General features: G+C 29.9%; 1 protein-coding gene across 1 annotated transcript; it reads right to left on the minus strand.

Annotated features, from left to right (window-relative positions):
- Nucleotides 1–2,687: 2,687 nt before the first annotated feature.
- Nucleotides 2,688–12,735, minus strand: LOC132708838 (gastrin/cholecystokinin type B receptor-like). Its single transcript, XM_060681454.1, has 7 exons — nucleotides 12,610–12,735; nucleotides 9,641–10,001; nucleotides 7,099–7,220; nucleotides 6,920–7,043; nucleotides 5,715–5,920; nucleotides 5,375–5,656; nucleotides 2,688–3,570 (listed from the first exon to the last, which is right to left on the minus strand). Exons 2-7 carry the CDS (start codon nucleotides 9,875–9,877, stop codon nucleotides 3,354–3,356), a joined length of 1,188 nt encoding a protein of 395 aa, XP_060537437.1. The 5' UTR covers nucleotides 9,878–10,001; nucleotides 12,610–12,735; the 3' UTR covers nucleotides 2,688–3,353.
- Between the last annotated feature and the right edge of the window lie 6,860 nt (nucleotides 12,736–19,595).

A 19,595-nucleotide genomic window follows, 5' to 3' on the forward strand; every position in this document is an offset into this window, starting at 1 on the left:
ATATAGGCAAAGGAAAAACTATTTTTCAGCCATTTAGCCAGTAAAGGGCACACATTGAATAAAATTATTGGACATTTTTCACGAATTAGTTATTTGACAAAAATTCGTACGTCACTCATATTTAGATATTTATTTATTGTATTTGTATTGTATTGTATTTATTGTATGTGTTTCTCGAAAACGAGCAAAATTCGCATTTCTACTTTATACAACAATTTTATATTTAATCAGTCAAGTCGATACTTGTAGTTCAATGCCAAGACAAAATTTATTTACCAATGACTTCTGCAGAAACTGAACCCAAACGACTAAGTTTGCAGAAAACAAATACGTATGTATACCGATTGTGTATATAAATATTTTTTCTGGTCTCAAAAATCCGGGTTTATCATTTTTATCATTTTTTGAAGCCATTATATTGAACGGCTTGAACCAATATCCAATTTTAGTTTGCAACTTAACTCTTTTAATACGAAATATTGCACTAAACTAAACATAGCTGAATGGAATAATATTGATTCAAAAAATACCCTATTAACATTCATCCAGACACCTTATCTAAATAAATTTTCTACAACCTAATTTTTTCACTCTCTTTCGCACATATTTAAAAAATATTTCAATACGTGAATGAGTTTTTCAAAAGTTTCACGTAATAAACAAAATAAATAATACGTTTTTGCCCTTTCATTAATTCTAGATATCTATTGCTTCGTAATTTTTCAACAACACATATTTTTTTCATGCAAATTTGTGGCTTGCAAATTGCGATATCTCGTAACGATGATTACGAATCTAATAAATATTTTCGATAAACCGAATATTTATGTCGGGAATTCGCCCGTATTTCGTTTTTTATTTTTTCACAAATCTACCGGCTCATTTCTATATGCAATTTTCATGGAGGTCTCCATTTTGCATTGGAACAAAGGGAGGAGCCGAAAGCTAATGGGGGTTGCGACATCTAAGCGAACGCCCTTTTGTACTTACCTTTCCGCTTGGTCAAATGTCCGAAAGCCAGTTTGAATCACATCTCTGAGTAGTTTGTACCTCGATTTCGCCACCTCTCTTCAGGTAGGTAGTTAGATGACTTAGTTATTAAACGCATATTACTTTCCTTATGAGTTTAAATTCTCTATTTATATATTGAAATATTGCTTATTACGTATTAGTATATAATATGTATTATAAACAATTGTTGCTTTAATTTGATGTGTTATTATTAAACAACCCCATTGTTAATGATATTATTCAAAATGCGGTTCTACAAACGTAATTTGTAAAAATTCTTGACATCGGTATTTATAAAAGCAGAAAAATTTGCTATTGGGAATATATTAAATATTATATTAAACAAATTTTAGGAAGTACTTCCAAACTTCCAATCCTGAGAGTCGCATCTTTCGAATCGTATGTACTTAAAATAATTATGTAATTAATATTTAATAGTGAAATGTTCGTTATAACTTTATTATAATTATCAAGCTTTGACCATTATTTATTTTTTAGCCGTAACAATAATTGATCTTAATTACACTCTTTTCATTGATATTTTCAATTGTTTTTGCTATATCGGTGATTTTGCGCTTCCACCATGTCAAGAGTGTTTGTCCAATCAGCATTCGTACTTGAGAGTTGTTTTGGTCAAGTATATGTTGTTTAAAAGATTTATTGGTCAGTCCGCGTTCATCTGTTTTGACTTTTATTACAACGCTTTGTAGATAGTTCCCAAATGCCTATTTCTGTTACAAATCATTTAGCGAGATATGCGTTACGTAAATCGTGAAATTAAACTATAAAACTCAATCCACATGGCTGATAAAGCTTCCATGAAAGTTGACGTGAAAATTTAGCTAATGATTGCGTCACAGTTGTCAAGGGCGCGGATGACACTGCTGTGTGACCCTTCCAGAGCTCCGGAATTAAATTGTAATGTAGCCCCTTATCAATGTCAATAAAGCTTCGTCAAAGTTGGTATTTTTAAAATGCTCACCTATTTAAATTTTAAAGCTCCGTGGCACAGAAAGTGATGTTTCGCTGTTCGCAAAGTGCCAACGTTAGTAAAGTTTCACTTAAATGGTTTGCTTACAAATCGGTATCAATTTCTCCCCGTTCTTATAATGATGCAGTTAAATAAACACTATTGATTATTGATTTTATGTTTTTGGTGAAATATATATACAAACTTTGTATATCTTTATTGCGCGTTTTATGGCCTTTTAAAATTATCATTACGACTTGCTAAAATGTTTTACTGTAAACCCACTTCAGTATATGACGACCGAAAACTAATCAACAAAAGTAACACGTCGTGAAGCTACACGAAATTTGAGGAAATAGTAGAAAGCAACATAAAAAAAATACGACGCCATCAAAAATATTTGTAATATTGATCGTTGATTGTTGCTAAAACTAATTAAAGTTAATTTATTTGTTTCAGGTAAGGAAATGGGGGAAACTTGAGGCTTTTTCGATTTTGATTGTTGCTCAGAAAGCCTTAAATTGAAACCGGCTTTCGGGCTTCAATCAATTTCAAAAAACGCCAAAATCACATCGCTTGCAATTGGCATCAAAAAGTCGTTTAGAATTAACCATTTTATTGACACTTTGTAACGATTTAACAATATAGTTTTGGTGCGGTTAATATTTAAGCAACATCATTTCTTCGTATACCTCGCACAAACACTTTGTCAGTCTTAATTGTAATAATAATAATAATAATAATTTAATTTCTTTGTATAATAAATTGCAACATTTCTCGATTATTTTGGATATTGTATCACATGTATTTTGACAACAAATTTTACAATTAGTAAACTTATGCAACAGTTTGATATTAGACAATAAAAAATCTATATACCTATTACCAAAATAATAAACTCTACCATTATTTTGATAATTGTATCTCATATAAATTATATTTAATCACATAATCTCTCTTAAAAACGGGTGCATATGTATGTATGTATATATACATATATTATTTTTTGTAAAAAAATGCAAGGTTCCTATTTTCCCAAATACATAATTTTCTGGGAATTATCACATGTACGTGTACTATAGTAAACAACGACTATAACAATAAATACACTTAGCCTATTGATAAAGTTTTGTTATCAGACCAATCCAAGACCTCTACCGACTTACCGACCATAAAAATAAGTAAAAGTAGCAAGATTTTGATTTTGACTTTCCAAAATTCATACTTAAACGTTTTTTGGATTATTATTTTGATAATGATATCACACAAATATTAGTAGACGACGACTCTGGTAATAAATAAACGTAGCTAACTGTTTGTTATCAGACAAGTCAAAAATCTGTATCGGCAGTATTTTTGACGTACCTACTATTCATGTGTTCTTGGTTGCATTTACCAGCAGTGACGACTCCTGCCTCTTGAGGTCGGTAGTTCTTGTTTGGGACCCGTTCCTAGATATATATTTGATACTGTAGTTGCTCCCACCCCTGCGCATACGCACGTGGGCATCTGATGTACAGCATAGTGCCAGCATGAAACTTTCCCTGAAGCTTTTGGACATGAAACCGTAAATGATCGGGTTGACGCAACTGCAACAAAAATTAAAATTATCCCCGTATGAAGCAATTTTAAACCGAGCCGAATGAGAGGGTTTCTTTTATGACGAATTCGCTATGCTTTAACTCCACCAGGGGTAGCTTGCGAGTAGATCGAGCATTAAGCTCGCCAGCTGCTCCTGTCGGTCCTAAGTCCGAAAAAAAGGAGGAAGGTTGGGATTAAATTTAATCCCGTAAAAACATAACGATATACAATGCACAAGTTTCTCTTTTACATTTTAATCGTGATGGTGATGGCTTTTGAAGTAATCATTAACTCTTTAAATTTGTATGACCTTTTTGTTTATTTTGTTAACGGAAATATTGACATGAAGAGGCACATGAACCAGAAAAAATTTTAAATTGTGAAATTTTGCCTAATAAATTAAAAAATTAGCGGACAAAGCTGGTGTTTATTTTTTTTTAGCTATAGTTTCAACTATAATTGAAACCATTTTGTACCTTCCGAAGAAGTTATACACTTTTTCAGTCTGATATCCCAAATTAACCAGTTAATACAATTGTAATTTTTCACAAATGTGAGAAACTTATGCTATAAATTATTTTAAAGTTATTTTATATTAATCAAAAAACTACCGTTTTCGTAAAATTATAATACAATAGTATATTGTAATTTTTAATAAGTATGATAATTAAAGTGAGAAGTTAGGAAATTAGAAACGGCTGGATGAACTCTTGGTATTGTGTTATAAATTGTTTTACAGTTTCTCTCTACTCAAATATTTTGTACGTATCCATACCAGCCACTCAAAAAACTGCCGTTTTCTTAAAATTATGACCACCATGGAATTAAAAATATTCAAAACTCTAAACGTATACATGTTTTGACCATTCCATAACTGGAACATTTACTTCTTGAAAGGAATTTAGAATTTAGAAATTATAAACTATAAAAATATCTACAAAAATTAAATTGATTAATTAATTAAAGGTATTCAAACTGAAAAAGTGCACATATTTTTTATTTTGACTTCATTTTGTCCAGCATTTTAACAATTTAGAGTGAGAAGAGCACCTAAGTGTCTCATAAATGTTCGCTTAGATTAGCGTTTGGATTTTTAGGCGAATATTCCTTATGTGGAACATTTACTTCTTGAAAGAACTAGCTAATTTAGAAATTTAAAAACAGAGATATTAATAACAGAATTGGGGTTAATTAAGATGTAATTGCGATTTTTTGTATCTTTTAGAAGAAATTTCTCTGTCTAATATTCCCAGTTATTCAGTTAATATTTTTGTTAATACAATAGTATATTTAACGTTTAATAAGTATGAGAAGTCAGATGAGAAGCTAGGAAATTACTGTTTCTCTATACTCAAATAGGGAACCATGGAATTAAAAATATTCAGATTCAAAACGTATAAATTTTTTTTTTAATTCATTTTGTCCAGCATTTTAAAAATTTAGAAATAGAGGAGCAGTTGAGTGTCTCATAGATGGTATCTGAGATTGGCGTCTGGACTTTTAGGTGACCATTTAGTTCTTGACAAAACGAGCTAATTTAGAAATGTAGAAACAGCGTTCTATTTGTATCCTTAAGAAGGAATTATAAACTTTTCAGTCTAATATCCTAAGTTAGAAGCTAGTGAATTAGAAACGGATGCATGGATTCTTGTAATATTTTAAATTCATTTCACAGTATATTTATACCAACTACGATTTCCTCAAAATTATCACCACCGTGAAATTAACTTACAAAATATTCAAACTCAAACCGTATACATATTTTTATTTTGAGTTCGTTTTATCCAACATTTTAACAATTTGCGCGATTACCTGTTGAAATACGCCATTAAATGGAATGCGCTTGACATATACTTTAAAGCGCCGGTTCTTTCGGGACATAATATATCATAAGCGTTCAAAATGTTGTCCACTAGAAGTGGCGACCAACAAATCGCAAATAACGTCACTACCGTAACCAACATGTAGATAACTTGTTTGACCATAATGGTGTCGTCGCGAAAATTCTTCACTCGCGATATTTTGCTTTTGACCACGTGATCCGGATCGACAGATGATTCCTCTAATTGTTCCGGTGGTTTTTTGCTCTCGATTCTAAAACAATGTCACAATGAACTCCTATGGAGTATTATTCGACTGAGATATTAGTTACATTCGTTCCCTGACCATGTCGCAACGCCGTTCCATTAGTTTCCACACTTCACAGCAAATTCGTGCATAAGAATACGTCATTATGAAAAATGGAAATAATAAAATTAAGATCATCATGTAAAGTTCGTGGAATCTCCACAGTACTTTGTTACCCCAATCTCTCACGCACCAACGGTATTCGCTGTTTTTGCCCACAGGCATTTGAATCTAAAATCATCAAATTTCTTGTATTTGAAATGTCCGAAAAAAAGCTTCATTTTAAGATAGTTTCCTTTGGAATTCGATACCAAATCTTACTCCAACAGATCTTGAATAATTTCATTAATTATGAAGCAGTAAGATTGGTTATAATTTTAAATATGGCGTTACAGTCTCATGATTTCATTTGCTACTTCCTCAAGGGATGATTTAATGTGAATTTACTCACTAATTTTGTAACTCTACCTTTCTATTCAATGCTTTTTTCAAATTGTGTTGTTTTTTGCTCTAAATTTTTCATTTTTATATATTTTTTTCCATTTTGATGCGTTCAATAATGTGGATTGTGAATTGTCGAAATAAACTATTAAAAAATCCGGAACCCGTGAGCACAAATTCTGACATTTTAAAATAAAATGTAAATTCGGGCAATTTGTTTATTATTTCCAAAATTTGTGGCTGTTAATTTGAATTTTTCAACTTTTAGTAATTTTAACTCTTTTGAAAGAACTATAAATAGGCACAATTTAAAAATAGTGAAGTTCCCCATTTATTAAGTACAAAATAATATTTATTTTAAATAATACAATTTTTAAAATGTAATGTTTTAAATATACCGGTCGACAATTTCACAGGGGATGACTTCGCACATAATTTTGAGAATTTGAGGATTTAAGGGGCCACGCTAATTCACCCTCTCGGCATCTACCGAAAATAAAATTACGCAGATTATTTTAGAGAAAAATGAGGTTATGATGATTTTTGAGGCAATAAAAGGCGAGCACTAAAGATTTGTTGGTTTTATTTACCCGAAAACGCTTCGAAACATGTGATAAAAATAATCAAAACAAATGAATGAATGTGTAATACGCGAGTAAATTCAATGAAAGCATATAGCCATTCGCAATATTTTGTTTACGTTATAAATGTGAATGTAAAAAAAAATTAAAAGCTCCGCTTTCAGTTTATCCGAAATGTGTTTTGCTGAAATTTTGTTCCAAATCGTACCTGGACGAGTATGGTGGGAAAAGCAAACAAAATTGATACCAACCATATGAAAAATATGATTCGCTTAGCTTGACTTCGAGTACATACATATTTTGCTTTCATTGGGTGAACAATGGCATAATACCTGAAATACACACCCAAATATCTAACATTATTAATTTAGATGCAAATTTACTTACCTTTCGATACTTATGGCTGTCAAAGTTAATACGGAACATATCGCAGATACGTTTTGCATATAGTGGACACTTTTACATAGGACTACACCCATAGTCCAAGTATATGAAAATAATTTGGCTACCTAAAACAGTTTCGGGAATAGAGGAACGTCTACATTTTCTCATTTAATGGCCATGAAGCTAGAAGGATATCAACGAAAGAAATTTTTATCTCGTGAATCAGTAGAACTCCGAGTAACTTAAACTACACATCAAAGAGATGTAGGCAATAAAAGTTAAATACAAATTACCAAGGGATCAGAAGGGATTACATTTACCCAACACATAGAGATGGAATCAGCTGAGGAATGAATGAAATTCATGGAAGAGTGCCGCTCGAATTCCAAGGAATTACGGAAGGAATTAAAATTGCAGGTTTTTGTATCTAGCAATTTAATTTTGTTTATTAACCTTAATCCTATACACTAGGGTGCATTAAAAAAAATTTTTTTTTAGCTCAAATATTTCTTTTTGATATAAAAAAAATCCTCACCAAAGATCTAGCTCAACTCTAAGGGGTTGCTATTTTTATTTCCCATTTGATTAACATTCTTTTTTGACTAAAATTAAATTTATGTATAATGTTCGCGATTTTTTACAAAAAATCAATTTATATTGTATTAAATTGAGTCTTTAAGCTTTCCAAAACCGCATCACAAAGTATGATGATCATTAAAAGCAAAAAAACAGCCATTTAAAAATTTCAGAAATAGCTTCTAATAATTTTTTATCTACATAATTTCTCAAAATTTTTATCCTAATTAATAGTCAGTGTTTTATTTCTATGGACTTCAAATTTTAAAATGGTTGTCCATACTTAGTGTAGGTGGCAGCACTAATTATATTAGATCATACGGTACAGTTGTCAAATTATCAGTGTCTGCAACACTTATATTAAAAAATTATTGTGTATTGTCATTCTTTAAAGCTCGCAGTAATTTCAATTATTATCAGTAAAATGGCTGATTTTTGAAATTTATTTGGTTGGTCTTTTATGTAGAAAATTAAGTAGACGAAAATTACCGAGTATAAGAAAAGTGTTACAATTTTTTTTCTACAAGCATACAGATTCTAACCTCACAATTCGACAATGTTTTGATGAAGTGATTCATGTTGCTATGAAGTTTGGAAACCTACCGGTATTCCCGTCTCTCAACTATATAACGCTATTACTAAAATCATAACAACTTATCGAGAGTGAGAACTTTTGAAAAAAAAAATTAAAAAAAAGAAAACTCAGAAACAAAAAATTAAGAAGCATACATTTAAAAATCGCCTTGAGAATTTGTTTGATGTATCTCATCGTAACAGAAGCTCAGTCTAAGTATTTAATTTAAAAGAAGAATGAAAAACGTCAAATCGACATAGTAGTTTTTTAACTTCTGCAAACTCAGAAGATTCGACAGAGATTTAGGTGAAGAACCAAATAACGATTACACAGGTACTTATAATATGATTGATTCTACAAATAAGTTCTGTATTCTACAAATTCTAATTTATAAATTTAACAATATGAATTGGTCTTTTGTAAAAAATTGCGAACATTATACGTAAATTTCATTAAATGGGAAACTAAAATAAAAATAGCGACCCCTTAGAGTTGAGCAACAGTGCCCATCTTTGGCGAGGATTTTTTTATATCAAAAAGAAACATTTGGGAAATAAGAGGTTAAGAGCTAAAAAAAAAAATAAAAACAAATTTTAAAGCACCCTACTATAGACCCTACAAATGTTTATTAAAACTTTATTTCACAATTAAGAAATTTTTGGCACTTTTTAATTTGTTGCATTTCGTATATTGCCATTGGGTTTTAAAGAACTGATAAATCTCCAACTAAATATCGTGGCATATATTCTTTATTCTAAAACAAACCCTCTTCATTGACATTAAAATGCAATTGCAAATGTAGTTACACATTTATATACATTTTTATAACGATGATTTAAATTTAGGATAAATTAGCAAGTAAAATCGATTTTTGTCGTAGATAAAGATTGGATTGACGTAACGAACTTGACTATAATATAGATTCGGTATTATCTATTAAAATAAATATGATAAAATAAACTCCCTTTTGGCGAATTGCTGAATAGAAATTGTATTTTTATCTGCAGCATGCCTGATGACTTTTATCACGGATACATCAATTAATGGATCTATATTGGTGTTTAAAAGATAAACTTTGTTTACTTCCCAATGTGGTTCGCCCAGCATGAACCTCGACAACTTTTTAATATATATATATATATATATATATATATATATATATATATATATATATATATATATATATACGTAAGTTTAATATATTCATGTGGACTATCCAAAAAGGGCTTAAAGCCTGTACACTAGACTTTGAAATATAGATATGGGAAACACTTTTACTTCAAATTTTACTTTGATGTTAATGATATGTCTAAGAAAACTTACTAGTTTTGAATTATTTTTGTTTATCTTTTGTTGACAGGTGGTGAAAGTTTTTAAACAAAAGCGAACGCTTACCTTCACCGGTATGCAGAATATGATCAACAACAAATCTGACGATGCCAAACTAGACAGAAACATGTTCGTGACGCTTTGCATTCTTCTGTAACGAAACGTTGTAAATATGATTAAACAATTTCCAGTCAGGCCCAAAATAAAACTGAAGCCATATACGAATAGCGTGGGTATCAATTCTGCCCAATCGAATATCGAATGAGAATCAATATCGTCATAATCGGTTAGATAGTCATCCATAGTCCTTCCAATTTCCTATTTGGTGGTTTCTCAATAATTTTTTCTCGTTCGGTTATAATACTCTGTAGGAAACAGCGCCATTATCAATAAGCTTGGAGTTTCTCTTATTAATCTGTCCTTCGTCCTATAAAAGGAACGCGAACTATAACATCACGAAAACACAACCTCGATATGATATTTCGAATTGATTTTCACGCCGCTTTAAAAGTTAATTGAACGAAGAGATTTCCCGAAATAGATTAATAGTAGCAAAACAAATCGAATTTGGTATTATTGTAAATCAAAACATAGCGAAACATGTTCGCAAAACCTACCAGGACTAGTCGATAAAGATTGGTTATAGTAATATTGTAATTTTGTATAGTGTATTTATTACAATGAAATGAACCAACCAAACTTTTAAATAAAAAAAAAATGTTGTAAACTGTAAAAATGTATTTGGCCAATGCTTTGGTCGACTGAAGTACAAGTTCAGTAATCCGAGGTACCCGAATCACTATTTATTGCATGCCTAACTTTGAAAGAATATTCCTGTTTTTGATTAGTTCACACGCTTTTCCGTTACTCTTTTGAGTAGCAATATATCTTGAATGGAAAAGGCAGGGGAAGTTTTATGCTTTTCTTGTGAAACGTTTTGCAAATATTAATTTTTGAAAATGTCCAATTTATATAGCAATCAGAATTACTGGAGGGCCCTAACCCTACAGTGGTACTGTAGTTGAATGTATATTTATAGCAATATTTATAAGAATTGAGTGTACTAAATAAAATTTTTATTTTCAAAAATATTCACGTAATTGAAATAGCTTATAAAAATGTATTTTGTCGACTAATTAAATTCTTGATATTAATACAAAATGGTTATAGCATTTATAACAATAAAATGAACCAGCTAAAACTTTTATTTAAAAAAATAATGCCGTAATTTTAAATAGGTTGAACAACTAAATTCGGCCAATGTTTTTGTACATTAGTTTAATTCTTGATATTCATAAAAATTAACTATAGTTTATAGTAGGAATAGTAGAAGTTGTAGTAGTAGTAGTAATAATAGCTAGGGAGAGTAGGAAAGTTTACTACAATAAATAGGCCGAAATGTTTAGATTTTTAATAATTGCCAATAATTTTGTCCGCCATTTGATTTCCTGATATTAAACAAAATTGTTTATAGTTTATAGTAATATTTATAAGAACAAAATGTAGTAACTAAGACTTTTATTTTCATTATTATTGCTATAATTTGAAATCGAGTGTAAAAATATATATTGCCAATGAATTTTGTAAACTAGTTTATTTCCTGACGTTAATAAAGATTGGTTATGGTATTAATAACAATAAAATGAACCCGCTAAAACTTTTATTTAAAAAAAATGAAGGATCTTTAAATAGGTTGTAATAAAAATAGTTTATAGTAGTATTTATAACAAATAGGTGATAAAAATATATTTTACCAATGGTTTGGTCGTGAAATTAGAAAAATTTTCTCATAGTTTATTACAATAAAATGGCCAAAAATTTTCTTCAAAAAGTCGATTTTTTTTTAAATGCCACCGTTTTTGATGGCCAGTTTATTTCCCGATATTAATATTTAACGATTAGTTCCAGTAGTATTTATTACAATCCCAGTAGATATATCACACGGATCAATCCAAACATTTCGTTAATCAACGTTGTAACCGTTGTAAACTAAATAAAAAGCGTTAGGATATCCACTCGAAAACATAAAGCTCTTTGGCAAGTGTGCTGAAATAATTCCACTGTTAAGTTAAGATACAAGGCGCCTTTTAATGCATATGCAAGTAATTGATCAGTTTCTAATATGCGTCCATACCTATATACGTCTTTATTTTGACCCAAATACCAAAAACACTCTCCCGAACGTTTATATCTTGCACGAAATATATCAAACCAATAGTTAATAGCGTGCGATAAACTGTTTACCAGTGTTTAGTGATTTTCAATATATTGGTAATTTTACTGGCTACTGAATAATATATGTATACTGAATAATGTATATATATATATATATATATATATATATATATATATATATATATATATATATATATATATATATATATATATATATATTAATTTTAAAATATTCGATTCAAAGAAATATTAAGAGGTAATCTACAATAATTACAGTTGTCATTATTTATAACAGTGTGCCTATCAGAATTTTGGTTGGTGATTAACATTTTTGTTTTACCAACTTCTTGTAACAATATCAAAAGAAAATATATCCCAGGCTGGTGAAAAAGTTTTTTTTTGAAAATCGCAAAAGCATAGTTTTCTCCGGATTTAAAAAATAGGCTCTGTTCGCAATGACATTAAAGGATTAGATTAATTAATCGGTTTTGTATACACAGATGCACTTTAATGACCCTTTGAATAAATTGTTGAAATGCGATTTACATGAGGTGAAGGTATCCAGCGGCTATTGAAATAAAACGGTAATAGCAATATATGACTTTATAAATATTTTCATATTCTATCGTTAAACAAACCTACTTTCAAAAAATTAAATTATGTCTTTGCAAATGGAAAAAAAACGAGATAAATTTTGGCTGTTTATTAGTTCTAACACAAAACAAGCAATTAAAAAGCTCTCGGGTCTATTTTATTAGCAAACGTAGGATAAATGAAATCATTAAAGCGTTATTTTTATAAAATGAAAATTCCAGTCGCGAAAGTTTGTTAGAAATTCGATTTCCGTGAAAATCACTTACTTTGTTACGGCAATATTTTGTGGTTAAATACGTTCAACACTTTCAAATAAATCGACGTCAAAATCTCACCGAACTCCGGATTAACTAGACGCTGCGCGTCTGGATGCGATGTTCATATGATTGACGCTTGAATCAAAAATATCTCTACTTGTTTCAGATTGTTCAGCTAGCTTGCTAATGCGCTTTGCCATTAGAAGTCAAACTGCACATTTCCTGTGGTCCACTACCCAATTTTAGGCATTACTTTTTTGCATCGAAAGCTGACACTACTGTCAATAGAACCAAATTATTTTTCTCTTCTTCACATTTTAGATTTAGACTAATTTTTAAGTAACCCCTATCTATGAGCCACTGCTAAATAGTAGTAGATAATAGTTTAGCCTGTTTTTTTTTTATAAGAATTAGGAAATAGTAAACCTTGTTTGCTGTTATGTCCAAGCAATCCATATATATGTGGAATATGGCACATTTTGTAGTGCACGATCTAATTTACAGTATAAATAAATAATCAATTACGGTTTGGTCAATATCTAAAAATATGCCTGGCGCATTCGCCAAAGTCAATTTTTCTTTTATTTTATGAAACCAATTGAATATTGCTTGCAAATACTTAATTCGATTCTATTTAATAGCAAATGAAAAATCGGATGCAATTTTTATTGAACGTCCCCATTTTCACTAAGCTTAGCAATAACGAAACCCAATTTAAACTCAAAATAGGTTTAAAAATTGAACTTTTTCCGAACTAACCAAAACTAACCTTGGCGATGTTTGTTATCTTAGAAAGCTTTATGAAAATAGTTAATTTAGATTTCTACACGGTCGTAAATTGTTTATTTATATTTCCATAATTCATTCAACATTTGCAGTATATTTTACTATTAGAGTTTCTCATGAATTTGGGCTTTTTGAATATTAGATGGACGAGGTGATTGTGAATGAACGCAATTTATTCCATTTTGGAAGATTTTCTTAAATCCAGCGGTTTTGAAACCATAGTACCTACATCTTAATTCTGGTATGCAAAATGTTGCAGATTCAAGTCCTTGTTTATAAATAACATCACAATGTATATGTTACTACTTTGCTTGAACGATGGACTAACGAAATTCGGTCATCTATAAACCGCTTGGGTCCATTTTTCCTTATACAAGGCAAGATAATAGCGTTTTGGTTCCTATTCTGACAAACCTAAGATTAAATATATTTGTAATATATATTTTTTAGATTACTATGATCACACGAGGCAAGTTCCCAGTTCAGTGTGAAAATTATTACAGCAAAACATCAAAATTCAACAAATTCCTCAATTTTTTTGTAATCCTTCCGTTTCCTTTGTACAGAGAAGGTTGTTTGGATACCACACAATAAAGCTTTAAATCGCACAGAAACAATCTAATGTCTGCAGTATTCAATTCACTCTGTTTTACTATACTTTCATTTAGATTACACTTGACATTAAACATACTTTTTAGTGTAAGTTATAGCAGGTCCTAAAAGAACTACAAGAAAAAAATATAAAGAATGAGAAGGAATAAAAAAACAATTCACACCAGACAACAATTACTGTGTTGTTATGAAAAAATATATAAACACTGTAAAAGGAACTATCTATATATATATATATATATATATATATATATATATATATATATATATATATATATATATATATATATATATATATATATATATATATATATATATATATATATATATATATATATATATATATATATATATATATATATATATATATATATATATATATATATATATATATATATATATATATATATATATATATATATATATATATACATATATATATATATATATATACATATATATATATATATATATATATATATATATATATATATATATATATATATAGGTTATACATATTACACATTATATATACAATATATAATGTGCATAAAGACAATTTATTGCATTTTGTCAATGTGGAAATTTTAATGTTTTTTTACACTACTTGTAATAATACTACCAACGTTGGTAGTTACAATTTATGGCATAAACCTTAGTACATCTTATGTCTGGTATTCAAAATTGAGTGCAAATTCAAGTCCTTCTTTATAAATAATATCATAATGTATATGTTTGCGAAGTTCGAATTGTGTCTACATAATATACTATTTATATAGGAATAGGACACGTGGGTCCATTCCACCATATAAAAAGCAAGATAAATCCTCCGATTAAATTATTTTTAATATACTTTTTTTTTAATTACTGCGTAAGTTCCTAGTTCAGTGTAAGCAATTAACTGCTAGCTAAAGCAAAACATCAAAATTCATCAATTAAACAAATTCCGCAGTTTTTTTGTAATTTTTCGGTTTATTTTACACAAAATGGGTAGCTTAAGTTTTACACAATAAATCGACCAGTCTGCAGTATTCATTTAACTAAATGACACTTTCGCTGTCATTTAGTTACACTTGACTTAGTGATGAAAGTACTAATACATTATTTCTATGAAAATGAAAAATTGGCCTTTGGGATTTGGAAAGTCTATAAATTTAATAGTTTAGAACCATTGATAATGATCATTGGCCATCGAGTAAGTATGAAATGGATTTTTGATAACGAAGATAAACTGACCTTTAATAATGTGAATTTCAATGGAAGTGAAATATATAAAACACAGGTAACAACAACAGCCTTGAAAATGAGCTCCACAAAAAAATTAAAGCTCAAAAATGTTCACTGTACTTTAACCTCAAAGGGATTTATATCTCTTTCCGATATGCCTAAAAAATGTGGTGGAGTATTTATTTAATAAACCTTTATAGTTGCAAGCTGTTTACTTAATTTAAATAAGAATAAAAGCGATGCATTAAAATTTTTTAGTAAAAGGCATTCCTAAGATCAATGTTCCAACTCTTCTCACAAACAGAAAAGGGAACATTATGATCTACAAGTTAGTTGCAAAATTAAATTAATTTTAGTAATACACTTTTCTTTTGAATTAACAAATCTTGCTGATGTTCAAAAATATATTCATGAAATTAAAACAAATGCCACTGGGGTTGACGAACTCTCCCCACTTATGCTTAAATACTGCAGTCCTTTCATTGATGTGTATGTTACTTACATTATTAATTCCTCCATTTTCCAAAAAGCTGGAAAATGTCACTTGGAAAACCATTAGCTAAAAATAATGCGCCGAGAAGTTTCAATGACCTAAAAATAATAAGTATATTACCGGCACTATCAAAAATATACGAAAAAGTTCTTTATAATCAAATCTATACCCATATAATGGATAATAGAATAGTACCAGAAAGTCAGTGCAGTTTTAAACGAAAGTCAAGTCCTGCGAATACCAATGATGATATTGTCCGAGCCACTGAAAAAAAAACTAATGAGTGCCTTAATACTTTTGGATTTTTCGAAGGCATTCGATACGGTGAACCATGACCTATTGATTTCCAAGCTAAATGTCTATGGTTTTTCCTCAAATTCACACGAGCTGATTAAATCGTATTTTTCAAATCGATATCAGAAAGTATAATGTATAATGGCCTGGTATTTTTTTTGATTTACACTTGTGACATCTTAAAATCTTTAAATTTTTTCATAGTTGAGGCATATGCCGACGATACTCAATTGTATTGCTGTTTTGATTTTAATAGTAGCATGGATGCATGTATTTATAAATCAAGATCTTAACAGGATTAGTGAATTTTCTCGTGCCCATAATTTAAAGCTAAACCCATCAAAATCGCATTTAATAATATTTGGAAATAAAAATCAAGTTAAAATTTTATTATAATGTTAGATAATATTAAACTTTCCTTTGTCGATTCAGCAAAAAATTTAGGGGTGATCATGTGATCTAAGATTTCGTGAATATTTAAAAAATATCTTTCAAAAGGCATATTTCTCACTAAAAGTCTTATATAGTAACAGGCATATTTTAAATTTTAGACTAAGGAAACAATTATGTGAGTCATTTATTCTCTCACATTTTAACTACTGTGATGAAGTGTATGGCTTTTTTTATCGATACCGAGTGTAAGTGCTGTATTCAAAGGTTGCAGAATGCTTGTGTTCGTTTTATTATGGGTCTTCGAAAATATGACCATGTATCTGCTGCAAATCATCAACTTAATTGGCTTAAAATGGAACAAGGAAGAGCTTTTCATTTCAACATATTCCTTATGAAAATTATCCATAACTTCGATTCACCCACTTTGCTTAGAGAGCGGCTGACTCCTAGGAGTACTATTCATTCTGTGAATGTAAGATACAGGTACAGACTAACGATGCCACATCATCAAAGTGCCTTGTTTCGTAGATCTTTCACATTCAACGCAATTCGTGTTTATAATTCTTTGTCATAGGAATTCAGTAACTTAAATTTATATTAATTTAAAAAAAGGTACAAAGATCATTTGTTACAAATACAGTTTTCTTAAGAATGTGTTGTTGCTAATTGCTAATTATGTTATTACCAAGGGGTTGGGTTATCAAATTCTTTATCTTCAATTGCAATTTCTATATGTGTTGTAGAGTTTTGTTGTTCTTCAGATTTTGGGGGAATTTTTCATATTTTATTTGTTGTTCATCCATTTTCTATTTCAATCAATAGTGCGCAATTTATTAACTATATAAATAGTTCTTAGAGTAGCTATTTAAAGCTAGACTGCTCCGCTTTTGAGCTATCTGTTTACTTTTCGTTGAATAATATTAATATTGTATATTGTCCTTTTTTTGATATAATAAATTTATTATTATTATTATTATTATTATTATTATAAATAATTATAATGAATAAGAGTAACAGCGACAGTAAAATACGGGGTTATTTAGATTTGTAAATGTAGCTCTAAATGAACGTGATGTAATATCCGAAAGATTTTCTTGTCGCAAATGATTATTGTTGCCCCGCTTTAGTAGGGTATTAGAAATATCTCGCTGTATTTTGTTGCGTTTTACAACCAGGAACATAAATAAATTCGTAACCTTTCATCTTTGTGATAAAATTTTTCCGGTTATTTTGCTTCGAATACGGAGTATGGCTTTTTTCGCGATATAGCATAAATGAAATATTCAACTATAACGCTTTGAAAATAACACGAACATTAAATAAATGTTAATCAACAATTTGTAATTATTATTATTTAGGTTACATGTTGGTCTGACCTCGTAAGCGCCATTTAGTGTAAATTGAGCACGGGTATGTGCGTTGTGGTTAGTACAACGTTATCTCCCCAAGTGCTGCAAGTATTTTTTTAAATTTGTCGAACATTATTTTAATTGGTTTATAATTGGTTTACCATACCCGGGTGTTTACAGTTTTCAAGTGGCTGGCTTTACGAAATGTTTTGCGAAAACAATTTAATTTGCCTTGTCCGAACATTGCCACTGTCTTATCCCTGTGGTTGGATTGTTGCGTCTTATATTAAACTTAAGCGATTGAAATTGTTGATGTGTAGTTTATTTTTTTCTGATCAACACGCATTTTCGTATGTATTATAAAATCGGATTTCGCAGTGCCAGTGGGCATACAATCAACAGTTTGTTATTTGCTTAACAATGAAATAAATCTTTCATAAAACCCAAGGGCTCTCCTGCTTCTTCGCCAAACTGATGAGGCCCAGTAAGGTCAAAAGCTGTCGCTCCGCAATTGAAAACCTCAAAACAACACAAGGTTTGGTTGAATACTTAAAACCCAGTTGTAAAAGGCACCGCACGAAGTGAAACGTATTGCACTTGCGAAACTGGGTAATAGCTTTCGACCTTTCTGGGTGTCATCAGCTTTGCGAACAAGCCTACTCGATCATTGCCAAAACCAGTTGAAGGGCCAAAGGTTGGACCAGGCCTGAGCATCTTCCGAGTCTTTTTATTATTATCATTATTGTATATCATTTATTATCATAACATACAAATACAATGCCAGTCCAATACATCCCCTCTCATAAATTACAAAACATTTCCATTCCAACATTCCATTCCATTTACCATACCAATACATAATAACTCAAATCACCCTTACATGCACAAAATGCTCTTTCATAGGTAAGATTATAACTAGAAAGCAGTTTGAAATAATTTTTCAAAGAAACTTCCACAGACTACTGTAATTCTTTTTACAAAACTTCTGGATTCCTCCTGCGTTGGTTTTTACTGAGTCGAACTTTCTTACGTTTCGCCAATCATCCTGTTGACTTCTTCAGAGTTTCAGTCAAGCTCCGAAGAAGCCAACAGGATGATTAGCGAAACGTCAGGAAGTTCGACTCAGCAAAAACCGACGCAGGAGGAATCCAGTTTGAAATAACTCTGATAACTCAAGATTGCTTTTGACAAACGGATAGAATATTTAAGGAACGAAGAGAAAAGAGCGTATAAAAATAAAATATTAACAAAATAAGATATTCGAATCTATGACCGAGTAGATTTGGATGGGTCTCCGTTATTAAATTATTTCTGTTTATATATATTGACGTCGGAATATTGTAATATTCTGTATTTTATAAAGGCAACATTTTTGGTTGTAATTTAATTGTTAAAATGCTGTGCCAAATTTAAATCTTTATTTAGCACTATGCTAACGTAAAAATTAAAATTATATATTTGCAGTATAACAGATCGACAATGATATTTATAAAACTAACAGCTAGGATCATCACACAGGGATTAAAATTTAGACAATACATGACATGTTAAAAGCCTTTGAAATTCATTTATTTGAAAAAGCTTTTAATATCGCATGATAAATCGTTTAGACCTTGATGTAAGTTGGATTTCGATACTCGACTAGAATGCCCTGAAATAGGTAACTTTTTGTGAAACATATTCATATTAGTATTATAGACAACAAATTAAGTACACCCAAAGTATTTTCAATAATTTGCAAATGCTTTAAATTATAATTTCACGAAGTGAACAAAAGTGTCGAACAAAATTCCAAATGCTGTTATAGAATAAGATTTTGATGTTGGTCTTAAAAAATGTTC

The sequence above is a fragment of the Cylas formicarius genome, unplaced genomic scaffold, assembly GCF_029955315.1.
Source record: "Cylas formicarius isolate icCylForm1 unplaced genomic scaffold, icCylForm1.1 PGA_scaffold_12__32_contigs__length_19106922, whole genome shotgun sequence".
Classification (NCBI taxonomy): Eukaryota; Metazoa; Arthropoda; class Insecta; order Coleoptera; family Brentidae; genus Cylas; species Cylas formicarius.